We start from the raw sequence: 14,675 nt of genomic DNA on the forward strand, positions 1-14,675 counted from the left end.
GAATGCAGAGCTTTAAGAAATGTGAGCTGCAGCTTCACATGTCGTCTGATCCTGACCACAGTATCACCTCGTGTTTAGACAGTACACATTGAGCCTTCTGTTTTTCTACATTATGCATGAATCCTGGAGGTAAACAATGGCGCCTGTTTGCAGAGAGACCCCCGCGGACCCCCGATGTTTGAACTGACAGCATATCAAAAACACATAAAAGTCCTTCTGCAGAGGATGGCGGTGCTCTGCCCTCTGAGGGGTCAGCGCTCTCATCAAACCTGCCATGACTGCAGCTGCACAAAACTGAATGCCAAACGCCCCTCTCACCCTCGCCACCTTCTTTATAGCCTTCATAACCACATTTCCCTGCACATGCTGAATTGGTTCCTGTAAAAAAAGAAGATGTAATGCGGAGAGATGGGAAAGGTTTACAGCGAGTAATGGATGAGGAGGCGACCCCTGAGCATAATTAGCACAGTCATCATGATAAAAGAAATCCTCTCCTCTCGGCAGCCATCTTTACGACCTGCTTCCAATCTGAGAGTGATGACGCACACACACGAGGAGACGTCGTTTTAAAAGGGTTATGCATTTGACCACATGGCTGCGTCAGTGAGTCAAGCCCGTTTGTTTCCCACGTTCAAATGCCTCTCTTTTTATTTCTTACTGTCCTCATTAACGGCAGCCTATGGCGTGCTGAGTAGCTCAATCGTAGTGTCATTAAACAAAGAGGCTCAGTCGAGTGTCCGACTCTTCACATCCTCTTAAAACAGAAACGATGAGCGTGAGGGTTCCCAGTGGGGAAGCTTTCACCCACTCCATGCAGGATACTCTCCATACTGAGACTCGTCATCGTAAGTGACTTCGACGATGAGTTTGTTTCCCTTCGAAACAGCCACACGATGGTTCCAGGCATTAAGAGTGGAACAGCTTTCTTTGCAGGTTGCTGCAGACTCATGCACTTTCATTACATTGAGTGGGTTCAAATCAACCATCTGCGGGGGCTGCACGCTGCAGGGACCAGCCACCTCGTGATGAAATGGCCAACCTGCCCTCCACACCTGCACTTTCCCTGATTGTCATCTCATCCCTTTTCTTGTGCCGCGCTCTCCAGGCTCTCACCCAGCTGACAGTTTGAGCACCGCCTGTCCAACCTCCAGCCAAACAGAATTAAAGAAGAATTAAAAACTCAATGAGCCTAATAATTAAACTTTAATGGAGGTCATAAAGCAACTTTACACCCTTTAAAAAGCTATAGGCAGACACTAACAGCAGCGGCAAGGTGGTCCGTGTTCCCCAGAATTGCAGACACTTCTCTTTTGCAGCCCACGTATTGCAGCCGTCATGACAAAAACCTCGCTGCACAAATCTTTTAGTCTTCCTTCATATTCATAATATCATTTACCTAAAGCTCACATCTCCTCTTCATCATGTGTGTGAAGTGTGTTGTTGTAAATCCACTCTGATCCTGTATCTGATCATGTCTATAAACCCCTCTATTTCAGCCCTGCTCAGAACAGGCTGTTTCTGTGTCTGTAGCTTTAAATATGTAAATGAGCTGTGTCTGACCACGCCCCCTCTCTGGAAGGGCTCGGGTGTACTCGCTGCTTTCTGGCTCCATGTCCTATTGTTTACGGTGAGAAGGCAGACTCAGAGGGCAGAACAAACACCTAGCTGTGGGAGTGTCACCCACCTGGGGGAGGGGCTACTGCCCTTTGTGATGTCATGAAGGGAACATCTCCAAACGGCCTGTTTGAGCACACATTTTCTGAAAAGTGGAGCAGGCAGAAGACTGAGAGGATGGACTTTTCTCATCATTGGGGGGTTTGGAGACAGATTGTGTGTTTGCATTATAAATGACCTTTAAATGAAGATGCTAACCGACCACAAACAAACGCTGCACGCCGGCGCTAACACAGGCTGAATAACCAGAGCCACGAGCAGCGAGAAAAGGAAGTCACAGGTGAATGTGGGCGGGGAGATCTGTGGGGGCGGGGGCGTGTTTTTAAATACATACGAGCTCCTTTTTACTCGTCTTGTTGTCGGTGTTTCTCAGAGAGCCTTCAGCCGACCAGTGAACTGAGCTTCTCACTTTTTACACACCAACCTTCCACTTTAACACAAATTAGCAGCGTTCACTTCATGTCTGGCTCACACACTGTAAAGAAAAAAAAAAAAAAAGACCTTCTGACAGTTTATTAACCTCCAGACTCCAGAGCTTGCACATTGTTCCCAAAGAGCCACACGTCTCCTGGTTTCAAGTCTAAATTAAAACCAGCATGAGAAAATGGAAGTCCTGCAGGCTACAGATGGGAGGCGGAGAAAAGATGAAAAGAAAGAAGTGGAACAAACTTTTCCAGAGATGTTATCAGCGAGTGTTCGTTACCCAACATCCGCAGTGAGCGCTCACATGCGAGGAGCCGCGTCGCTCACTGAAACCTGGAAAAGAGCCACCAAGACCCGAGCACGTCCTGATAAAACACAATGTCCCGCTGTACAAACACAGAGTTACACACGGCTGTCTCTGAGCAGAGCGGGCACTCCGGCCGCGTCTGACAGCCAGTTAAAGAGAATGAGTTGCCTTCTGGCCGACACGCAGCTCAATCAGCGGCTGGACGTCTGGCAGCATGAAGCGGCACCGAGGTGAAAACGCTACATTCAACATTTAACACCAACAAACGCAATGCTCGCTCCTCTCCCTCATTTCCATTGTGATGAGCCCCGTTCCTCTCTCACAGACACACGGCGATCAAAGTGTGACACCTGTCAATCTGTAGGATCACAGGTACCACCAGCAAGCCGTCTCCATGACGACTAGAGAGCCCGACCGATTAGTCGGCCCGTCGCACATCCAGTGAACATCAGTAATCTTTTCACACAATTTATTCACCAGGCAAAAAACAAACCTCATTGTATCACACTCGCAGTTCTCTTCATGGCCAGCAGAGGGCGCTACAGGGCCTACTACAAGCATCACAAGTCTCCAGAGAGTCGAGTGGTGACGCACGTGCATGAAGAGTCTCCACAAGTGCTGGATAACTGCTGTGAGGCGTCAACACGACCAATGTGACGATGCAAATCAACAGGAAGTGGTCAACCTGCAGACAGCGGAGCATCAGGCTGCTCGTGTGTGTGTGTGTGTGTGTGTGTGTGTGTGTGTGTGTGTGTGTGTGTGTGTGTGTGTGTGTGTGTGTGTGTGTGTGTGTGGTGATTCCTGCAGATATCAGCTGCAGACAAAGAATCCTTAAACAATAAGTGAGTGTATTAAATGCTGCTTTTATCTCCAACATGATGCTGCAGCTCGTCACCGTCTCCTCATCACGGCTCATATTTACATAATAGATTAAATTCATTAGCCGGCTCCAGCAGAGCAGTCTGTTCTGCACATCTCTTCATCTCGCATTAATTATAGAGGATTCATTTCACACAGGACGCACACTGACTGCAGGCGGATACGTGTGTGTTCACTGTTCACACGGACGGCGTGATGAAGGAAAAGTTAGGAAACACGCCGGGAAGAAGAAGTGCAGCTTCACGGCACCGATGTGACAACATCAACTCGGAGGCTGCAAAATGTCCAGAAGCATCAGCTGCAGGTAAAGCAATGTTTTAGCACCTCCGACTGTGTGTGTGTGTGTGTGTGTGTGTGTGTGTGTGTGTGTGTGTGTGTGTGTGTGTGTGTGTGTGTGTGTGTGTGTGTAGGTTGTGACTGCAGAAAATTATATAACAGTAGCGCAGATCTCCAGCTCTGATTGAAAAGCTGTCTCTCTTCTCAGCACAACAAACCTTCCTTATAGCAGCTTATGTGTGATGTCTGCAGCTCACATGCTCCAACACAGTGACAGAAAGAAGGAGCGTGAACTCCTTCGGTCAGTGACCTTTGACCTCTAGAGAGAGACGGGACAGCTTTCAGAGTGAAGTAATAACGGGTCATTTCAGCGATCGGAGCGGGTGTCCCCTTTAACGTCTCCTTCACTCACTCATCACAGCTCGTGCATTAAAAGCCTCGCACTTCCCTCAGCTCAGCAGCAGAGGGCGGCCAAGGACAAGTCAACAGCAGCTCCAGCAGGGTGGAAGAGTCCTTACCAGCGTTGACGATGGCGTCCACCTCCAGCACGGTGATGTCTCCTTTGTAGAGAGAAACTTTGTCGCTCAGCCCTCCTCCGCCCGTCAGCTCCGTCCCTTCGTCTTCCTCTCGGTCATCGGCTGAAAAACACACATGAAGACATGATGTCATCAAAAGTGTTCAAATTCAATGTCCTGTCATTTAAAATAACAAGAAATCACATGTTGCAATCAGAGACTATTTTACTGCTTTTTACTCTTATTGATGCTTGAATTGCCCCCCAGTTTGTTTTTAATAAATTGAATCGTATTTGTTGTCTGAGCAGGTAGTTAACCCTTTAAGATCCAGATCTCTCTCCCCGGGTTGACCTGACAAAGAGTGCGGCAGAGATAAACACGACTGGACGTTCAGAAGAAACGATTCAAATGTGCAAACTGTTTCACCTCTCAGACGTCCAGGAGAAGTTATCACACCTTATCTGATCACAGTGAGCAGATCTGATGTCTGCGTGTGTGTGTGTGTGTGTGTGTGTGTGTGTGTGTGTGTGTGTGTGTGTGTGTGTGTGTGTGTGTGTGTGTGTGTGTGTGTGTGTGCAGGATCCTCCTGTGAGATCAGACTAATCAGGATTCTCCCTCATACTGAAGAGCGATATGTGGTCAGGAGTTTCTGTTGCCTTAGACTCTAAATATAAATGGAAAAAGAATGAGTGATGTCCCCCTTCTATTCCTGCAGGGGGCGCTGGAGTCCCATCAACGGCGTCCTGGAGCTCTGCATGGGTCTGTAAAGCTAACCTCTCTCACTGTAGCTTCAGTGTTTAGCCAGCTCTGCATGTGGTGGTCACTGTAGCTTCAGTGTTTAGCCAGCTCTGCATGTGGTGGACACTGTAGCTTCAGTGTTTAGCCAGCTCTGCATGTGGTGGACACTGTAGCTTCAGTGTTTAGCCAGCTCTGCATGTGGTGGACACTGTAGCTTCAGTGTTTAGCCAGCTCTGCATGTGGTGGACACTGTAGCTTCAGTGTTTAGCCAGCTCTGCATGTGGTGGACACTGTAGCTTCAGTGTTTAGCCAGCTCTGCATGTGGTGGACACTGTAGCTTCAGTGTTTAGCCAGCTCTGCATGGGTCTGTAAAGCTTTCTGCGTTCTAACCTCTCTCCATGTTTCATCTCCAACATTGATCCTAGTTTGAGCAGCTTTCTGCTGCTGGAGCTTATTAGAAACATGCAGAGGCTTTTTAGCTCGGGTACAATCACTTCTATCTGAAGCAGTTCCACTGCCCGCTTCCATCGCTGCAACACCTGTTCACCTGATAACTGCTCTCATATCTGGCAAACCCAGGGGCGTCCAAAACGGCCTTCAAAGCCCCGCCTACCTTCTCTGGTCCAATCAGATCCAGAGCATTCAGTGTCCATGTATCAGCATTCCCAGAACTCTCTTACGTTTATTGTCCTCTCTCCAGGTTGGAATCTTGTCCAGAGGGATGAAATCCGGACGTCGATAGTCCTTGCGTCTCTCCTCCCGATCCAGACGGAGCAGTCTCTCTGCGGGAGCAAAGAAGCACAAAGTTCAGAGGGAATAAAGCACACTCCTGGTTTGGACAGGAAGTTCCTCCTCTAACAGGTCCTTCTAAGCTCCTGACTTTTCTCCATCAGCTGCGTCAGTGAAAACATTCCAAACTTTCTCTCAGCGTTTCAGTTGCTGCCAAGAACACTTGAGCAGCAACTGAGCTGGCAAACCTGTTTGGAATATCAGGAATCCTGAAATAGTCTTTACTGGCTTGGCTCGGAGATTTCCTGCTCCAAATTTGTAAATGATTGATACAAACTTTGGAGAACTAAAAATAGAATTGGAAACCTCAATCTGCAGAATCGAGGAAAAAATGTTTATTTTGGTTGTGTGACTGACACGTCCAAAGAGACGGGATACATTTCTGCCCAAATCCACACAGCACTCGTACGATGATGATCTGTGGAGCCAGCTTGGAGAGAGCGCCATGTTTACAACATTTGAAATCCAACCCGGTTTTTATTTATTTGTTGGGGATTTATTGTTGTCCCTCAGCAGGTAACCGCACATTACAAATCAAATACAAAAACACAAGTGACACGAGACAGTACAAGGTAAAGGTTCAACGTGCTCACAGACTGTTTGAGGTGCGTTTTAAAGGTTGCATATGTTTGTAAGTCTCTTATTGTGAAAGGGAGAATATTCAAACATTTACTTCCTTTGACTGACAGAACAGATTGTCTGAATGTGTCTGTGTGGGAGCTCACACGATCCCTCCGGCACAAAGGAGGAGGAGCAAGATTCTATATAATAAAACTAAATGATGATTTTTGTATATTTTTGTTGTGTGTGTAAGTGGTTTACAAGGGTTCTGCTTTCTGTTACAGAAAAAATAATAAATAAAAATCAGTGCAATGGTTTAATGAAAACAGCTCGACTGTTACTGTGAAGTCATTGTTCATCAGTTCTACGAAGCGTCTCGTCTCGCGCTCGTCCTGTAGAGTCGCCTCTGCTCAAAAAGTCGTGTGCACTTTGTGAAGTTACATATTTGGTTTTCCAGCAGCTCCCGACATAATTGGCTTCACAGCTGCTGCTTAACCTCTGCACTGCTGGATCTCTCTCGGGTTCTCTCAGCTCGCACATCTCCAGAGCCTCCACTGTCTGTTCTGCAGATCAGGCTTCATGCTAATAATGTGTGAAATATCTGCCGCACAAAAATCACCAGTGTGGCCTTCGCTTAATGAGAGTTTCCCTTCTGTGATGTGACACAACACGAAGCGTAACAACAGTCGACTTTATCTGGATCTTTTCCCATCACACTCTGGAGCAGTAGGCTCTGAGTTTGGAGAAGATGTCTCAGTGTCGTCACCGCCGCCGTTTGAGCAAGACGAGAGAAACATGACACATGAACATATATTGATTTCAATTATAACACACACGAAAAGTCATTCAATTATCGAGCAGCCAGAGAAGTTCTGTGTCATCTTCTGTGTCGTTGTTTGACTCGTCTATTTTAGGCCACGTCTTGTATAACCGTGTTTTACGTCCTCGCCGCTGCTCAGCTCGACAGGACGTCCAGAAAACACAAAAACAATCGGACAAATCTCCACGAATAACATCCTGGACATGACCAGAGCTGAACTGTACCAGTCAGGAGACACGAGTTTCTCCACAGTAACATCAGGTCACTCGTTGATCCACGACACAGACAGTGAATACAGAAAACCTCATTGCTAACGGCTAGCTTGTCACTGTAAGACAAGGAGACGCTCCACGCCAACTCACCGCCTGGTCGGCTAAAAGGAAGTTCAACTGACGGACTCTTCCAAAGGTAAGACAACAGTCATGACTGAGCACAGTTTATTCTTATTGTCTCTGGGTGTCAAACATTAGCAGTGCTAACAGCGCTAACCTTCGCTCCTCCTTGTAATGTGTTCACGCCACTTTAACCTCAAACACTCTGCATTCATTTCAAAATACTGCCAAGCTACTTCTGCTCGGAGACACACGACGCCTGTTAACCAGAACTACAGCCAGCCTGTGGCTACAGCTCCAGCTAGTGGCGGGAGGTCGCACTGCAGTGTGAGCACAACATTTTAGAGACATCGAGGGGAAGCATAAAATATTAGCAACTCTGGCGTCAAGAGAGAGGTTGACCTTGGGGGGCGTTTTCACATCTCTAGATCGTTTGCTCAGGTCTGAATCATGGATCAGTTTGTTCCACTGCTGCATCTTTACCTCAAGTTTGGCCTGTTTTGAAAAGCAGACCAAAGTGAGCGATGCCCGAGGAAAATGCTCCCTGATTGGTCTGAAGAAGAGACGACTTGTCTTCGGCTGCAAATTACAATATTTGGAGAAGGCGTCCAGTTAACTTTCTTCAACCAATTGGCTCCGCCCACAAAACACTTGTGTCCTATTACAGTGATGGTCTATATCAGGGTTCATGATGTGTAACATCCCACAGTAGGTCAGACTTTAATTAAAGGGAACAGTGAAGGATCTCCTTCCCTCGTGGATTTCTCTCCCTCCTCGGCGCTCCCGTCACTCCCCAGGCGGCTTTTATTCTACATGGATGAATAAAAAGGCTGTTCTGAGGTTGAACACAGATAAGCTCTCTGAACTGTTAGTTGTTGAGGGATCGCACAGCTTAGCGCAGACGCTACGAGAACACGACGGGCTTCACTGAATGTGAGTCTCAACCAGACCCGACTGACCCCCCTGAACCTGGGAGGGAAGCAGACCCTGAACCCCAACTCAACAAAACATGTCACATGACATCTAAATATATGCAGTCTTTATTTATGTTTCCTTTCTTCACTCATTTTGTCCTCAGACTTCAGAGAAACACGAACGCTTGCACATTTCTGCTTCTTTTTTAATCTTTTATAAAATAAGCTGAACTACAGGAGCAGAAACGGCTTCTTTAATCTGTTTTTGTTGTAATACATTTTTCCATTTCAGCCGACCTAAAGCCCCGCCCTCAGTCAAAACACTGTTTTCTACATTTCTGGACTTCAGATTCTGACTCTTTATCTTCTTTTGGCTTTTTGCCTTTACTCACTGAGACAGTGAATAACTTACAGGGGACACATGATGGAAACTCAAATCTACACTGTTTTTTAACATATATTTGGGAAACCTGAGTGACTGCCGATTGCATTTTCATTTTCTCTAGCGAAGGAGTGACGTCTACTGGGAAAACTCAGGGGGCGGAGTCATTGCATTTAAAGAGACACACACCAAAACAGAGCGTTCTGAGAGCGCTGGTTTCTACAGGGTCACAAACCTCCTCTGCTGCTTGATCCATGTTATATCTGGACTGAGGCTCAGCACAGAAGACTCAGTTAGACCACAGGGGACACTGTTAGAACAGGTGGAGAATACGTCCTCTTTAACATGCTCTTCTCTGGACTTTAGTGCACAACAACAGGTCCGTGTGTGGCGCTTCAATTAAAGACGACACAGTCGCTGTGTCCTCTAACAACAACAGCTTTCAGACACAACGACAGTCTCAATGAAAACGTCTTCATGTGTTTGCAGAGTCCGCAGGTTTCTGCAGCTGAGCGCGCGCGGCTGCAGGTGTGTCACACAGGTGGAAGAGGGACGACTCGCGAGACAAACCGAAGGCTGCCGACCGAGTGTGGAAGCTAATGAGCAAGGCATGTGGCGAAAGTGAAAGCTGAGTGTAACGGCATACAAACCCCCAGTCTAACATATGTGCAGTGTCAGTGTGTGGGGTCTTAAGACCAGCCCGGATCCAGACTCACGGAGGGTGACTGTCAGTCCTCTGGCATGCATGCAGATCATGCTGTCTGCCATAGACATAATGATAGCCTCATCCCCCCCCCCCACCTAAAACAAGCCTTACCTTTCTCAGTCTTCCAGTCCTTTTTCTTTTTGCTCATGCTGCCGGAATGGTTTGACTTGGAGTGGTTGTTTTTGGACTGTGGTAACCCCAGGCTCACAGAGAAAGATGCTCCGGGGAGACAGACTGAGAGGTGGACAGTGAGACAGCTCCTGGACGGTTTGTCTCACCTGGGAAGCTGTCAAAATATCTCTGGAGCTCTTAGTCAGACTGCTCAACCTACCGTGAGTGCAGCCGTAAATTATGTGTACGATTTGTGGCGCTGCGATTGGATGGCTAGAACGCGGAAGTGAGCGAGGGATTGGTCCCGCGGAGGAGTCGATCACAGAGGGGGGCGGGGTCTGCTGTTCCCCGGCGGTGCGTCCTCCTGGCGGGTGAGGAGAGAGGCTGCTGGATGCACCCTGCAGAGAGTGAGTCACTGCAAGAAACTTCAACAACTAACATAATGCCTTTATTTAAAATTACACACTCAGTACATAAACACGTGTTTTTGTCTTGTTTTCCCAGAGTGAGACAAGTGTTATATTTATTAAATAATCAGACAGGGGTGAGACATGCAGTCCTGTTTTGGATCCATCATACATTTCTGTGAAAAAAAGAATTTATCATCATAATGTTCACCGTCTGATTTGCACTTACGATCAAATTCATCATATAGGAAGGTTTTTTACTCTGAGCATAGTTCAGAGACGTGTTCACAGGGGGGCCAAGGGTGGCAGAGGAGAGACTCATGTTAAAATGTGATGTGCAGGAACAGGCTGGTAGAAGGTCTCTGTGCATGCTAATATACTCTGATTTTTAAATGTTAAAAGAATACTGAATAATAGACTCAATAAATGTATGTTTTCTTGTTTTTCACTGATTAATCCAGTTTTAAAAATATGAATCAGTGAGTTTTAACACATTTTCAAGGTTGTTAAATTTGAGTGATATTCATCCGACAGGTACAGATGGAAATCTTGTCTTTGTGTGTCTTGAAATAAGATGTGCTTTCTATATACATTCATTCATTTCAAGATGCTCAACAACTACAATTTGCTCACCATTGGCAAATATGACATTACAAGCATTTATTTTACTTGTAATATCATGACATATGATGCACTGTGGCTCAAATAAATGTAATGAGAAGGTTGTTGATGAGAAATAAAATAAGTACACTTGTTTATTTGAATTTAACATGGTATCTCATCATTTAAAAATCAAATCTTTATCAAACTAGATGTGCGAGACAGTAAAACAATTAAAATGTGAAGTTGCAGGGATGGCGACAGATTTTAATGATGTCATTGCAGCTCTTTTCTGCCTGACTTTCATGGGATTGTTTGTATCTCAGTTGTGATGCACACTTTGTTTCTGAGATAATAGTGGTAAAAACTGTCAATACAAACACGCAGATATCCACGTTTCAGCCTGTCCTGGTTCATGGCAGAGGACAGTGTCTCACAGGACGGACCAGATCAGAGCAGGCGAGTCAGGCTGTCGTGTGTGAGGCGGTTCCAGAGACCGCCGTCTGTCATCTGTCGTGTTCGCTCCTCTCCGGTCCGGACCCATCTGCTCCTGGAACCACTGACATTAGAAGGGAGTGGAAAATATCCGTCATCCAAACTGTACTTTGATCCACATCCAGATTTATTATTTTATTGAAAAGCATCCAGTTTACATGTCAACAGTTCAGATGGTGCAGCTGCCAGAAAACGTTGCATTAAACATATATATCACATTTACAGCTGCGTTCTTATTGCACATCTCAGCATCTATAAGTCATGAAGGATATATATACAATATGCACAATATCATTATTATTATCCACCACTTTGATATGATGTAAACCAATACAACAGTTTAAAGTGTTGTGTCAGTGCTGGTTTAGTGTTTGTCTTGTTCATTGTCACATCTAAAAAACATTGTGTGCAGCTTCACCTGTGCACTGCTCAAACACAACCACCAGATGTCACCCTTACACCGCAGTAAGAAGCACACACACTCAGTTTAGGTAGGAAGGACAGAGGTCTGTTTAGTTTGTACTGTGAGCAGAGATTAGTGCATGAAGGCTCATCTCGGTGTTTGATTGGATGTTTTTATTTAAAAAAAAAAAAAAAAAGAGGCAGTAGAGTGAAAAGATTCAGAAAAGTCTGATCCAGGAAAACGTCTGCTTCTTATCCCATCTTCTCTTTTGTCTCCAGACAACACTTGTTCTGAATTTGCACCAAACAGATAATGATTGATTTGCTCTAAAGGAGCAGTATGTAGCTCTGACCCCTAGTGTTTAAAATGGGTACTGCAGTCTAAATTTATTAAACATTGTCGAGAGCCGTCTTCCCCTGAGTCCCTGAGAGAGGAGAAGAATGAAGTCTTCCTGTTCAGGCTGTGAAACCTCCCATCACTCTGGAAAAACAACAACAGTGTTTGTTATCACTAGACGTCGACTCTTGGACAGACATGATGACCTAATCCCATCAAATAGATGTACCAAACCAAATGGCCTCTAAAAACCCATCAGCAGGATTACAACTATTGACATAAGAACTCGTATAAACAACAGTTGGCGTGATTATAAAGCTTGCCTCCGGGCTCACCCAGGCTATGAGTAATTTTGTGCATTTCTCAGAGGATAATTGCATCGCTTGCTGTCATTACGTTGCTATGATCACAAGTGGGATATGAAAAACATAATGTCTCAGGGCAACCACAGATCAGGAGATGTCTTGCTGATGTCTTGGAGGTGCAGCCGACGGCGTGAAACACCTTGAGTTGTAACCATGACAATAACAAAAGCCTACACAGTCAAATAGATCTGCCTGTGTTTGGAAGTACAGAGCGCCCTGCAGACCTCGCAGCAGCACGCAATCTGAGCAACTTTCTTTTTTCAACACGCCAGACATCAATTTGTCTCTGTTGCATCCGTCAAATAATCGTTTAACCACATTAAAGAAGCTCCTTAATCGTGATATTATCGACGTTTTGTTTCTACATTGGATGTCATCACACTTTCAGGCTTTCCACACCCACAGGTGTTACTGACTCCAGCTGGAAAAACACAGGCTGCAGCTGGGTAAAGATGATACATAAACAGCTATGATTGTTCCTGTAAGTCTGGTATCTGTAAACAACACAGATATCTAAAGGTACAGCTCAGTGCTTTGTGGTTGATTGTTTTGTGAATAAAGAATCAAAGCTCCAGGGATCCCTCTGCAAACATGTGCTCTGATTTATCTGGTACGAGACGCTAGAAGTTAATCTGAATTATCATTTTAGATTATGTCCATCCAGTCATTTATTTTCTGGTTCTTATCAGGGTCACAGTTTTAGCAGCAGCAGGCTCAGCAGGTCGACCCAGACTTCCCTCTTGTCAGCAGTGTTTTCCAGCTCCTCCTGGGGGATTTGGAGTCATTCCCAGGCCAGATGGGATACATAATCCCTCCAGTGAGCTTTGGGGTTTCCTCCCGTTGGGCATACCTGGAAAACATCCAAATAGAGGCATCCAGGAGGATCCTAATCAGATGACCACCTTAACTGGCTCCTTTTGATGTGAAGCAGCAGCTCCTCTATCTGAACCCTCCAGTTTAGTCCAACCACGCTCCTGAGGAAACTCATTTTAGCTGCTTGTAGCAGCAGCAGAGAGCCACCAAGGGATAGGGATAGTATGCACCCCCCAAAAGACTTGCAAAGGATTCAACTTCGCATTAAACCATTTTCTTTCTTATGTCAAATAAAAGATTTTAAAATAAATACATGTTCACAAAGCTTTCTTTTTAAATTTTGATGGAAAATAGAACCTGAATATTGCATCTTAGAAGTAGAAATTATAGTCTTATATATCTAAATTCAAACTGAAGGTTTCGTCTCTTCGGTCCCTGTTTTATTCATGATTACGACAATATAGCACTTTGATGATATGTCACTGCCGTCTGTAGCCTGTAATCTATCTGTCAGTGCAATTTGTCATGAGATGCATTGTGATGCATTGATGTGAATAAAGTGGTTTGCTGAGTGTTACTGTGTTTAGTCTACGTCCTCAGAGCGAGGTTTGAGGTTGGATTAAAAAAGCATCACAGCGCGAGTATTCTTTTCCTGCAGGATTCCTGTGGGTTGTAGCTTTGGCAGAATGTGTTGCAGCAGCTCCCTCTGTTTATTTAACTCCGTTTAATAAAGCCCCCATCCAGCATGTCTCTTCACACCAGAGCGTGCCTGCTTCTCCGCCCGCTCCGAGCGGCAGGAATTCCTTCCTGATCGCTGGCTGAACTCAAGAAGAAAAGATTGGACGTGTTCAGATGTTCAGAGGGTATGCACAGACGGCATCCAAACTTAAAACCTTTTTTATGCACCAAGAGTTTTCTTTGTTGCTTCTCATTTCTCTCTTCCAGCAGTTACTTCAATATTTAACTGAACACTAAAGCTGAGGCAGAAAGGCAGAGATCTCTCCATGGCTAATAAATTGCAGTTTCCTTTTGATTATACAAAGATATCCATCCAAATCATAATCCACTGGATACCAGGACAGTATATTTTGAGAGACAATCATAACACTGCAGAGGTTCAGGATTCTCTGATTTGTTATGTCTCTGATCTCTTCTCCATGTTAAAACACCTGAGTGCAGCCAGACAGAATAACCCAGTGTATCAACAATCTGCCCGTTATATCTGAAATAATACTTTAACACCTTCTGTAGTTCCATCTTTTCAGTTTGACAGTGGAAGAATGTCTCACAATGACGTGCCTGTTAAAACACAGATATATCAAGCATCACATCGCTTTTTACAAAACTCCACACACACAGGAAATGTTCAGAAAACACTCCTGTATGCAACAGCTACAGTAGACTGTGTCTGTTCCCGACTCAAAACCTTTTGAGCTGGAATCTCTGGGTCCCCTTAGAGTTTGTTTATGTGTTGTTGTTGTTGTTGTTGTTGTTTGACAGTAGCAGCATTCATGATGACATTGCACTTACAAATAAAATCAACTTAATTTTAATCCTTTAAAAGTTTGTATTGCATATTTTGTATATCACAGTAAAGCATATTTTAGGCAGTTGACACAACAAAGCAGGGGGCAGAATGCTGCAGGGCTGCCAGTGGGGGGGGGGGGGGGGGGGGGGGGGGCCTGCAGTGCTGAGAAAAGAGAGTCTATGTGAGGCTCTTGTGAAACTCTTTGTTTCATATGGGGAAACTGTTGCCGTTTAGGGCCCTCTGCAGAGTCAGCCTGGGATTTCTCCAAGAGCAGGAGAGACATGCAGAACCTCTCCGCTTA

General features: G+C 45.4%; 1 protein-coding gene across 1 annotated transcript; it reads right to left on the minus strand.

The window, feature by feature from the left end:
• Nucleotides 1–3,199: 3,199 nt before the first annotated feature.
• Nucleotides 3,200–9,843, minus strand: LOC306835994 (ADP-ribose glycohydrolase MACROD2-like). Its single transcript, XM_079362848.1, has 3 exons — nt 9,428–9,843; nt 5,493–5,594; nt 3,200–4,197 (listed from the first exon to the last, which is right to left on the minus strand). The coding sequence occupies exons 1-3, from the start codon at nt 9,462–9,464 to the stop codon at nt 3,989–3,991; spliced, it is 348 nt and encodes a 115-aa protein (XP_079218974.1). The 5' UTR covers nt 9,465–9,843; the 3' UTR covers nt 3,200–3,988.
• Nucleotides 9,844–14,675: the final 4,832 nt, after the last annotated feature.

This window comes from Symphodus melops (genome assembly GCF_947650265.1).
Source record: "Symphodus melops genome assembly, chromosome: 15".
Lineage (NCBI taxonomy): Eukaryota > Metazoa > Chordata > Actinopteri > Labriformes > Labridae > Symphodus > Symphodus melops.

Coding starts and splice junctions, on each gene's coding strand:
- LOC306835994 (XM_079362848.1), bottom strand. CDS start 9,464: ATGAGCAAAAAGAAAAAGGACTGGAAGACTGAGAAAG. Junction 5,595..9,427: donor GGACTGGAAGACTGAGAAAG/GTAAGGCTTGTT, acceptor TTGCTCCCGCAG/AGAGACTGCTCCGTCTGGAT. Junction 4,198..5,492: donor CTGGAGAGAGGACAATAAAC/GTAAGAGAGTTC, acceptor TGTGTTTTTCAG/CCGATGACCGAGAGGAAGAC.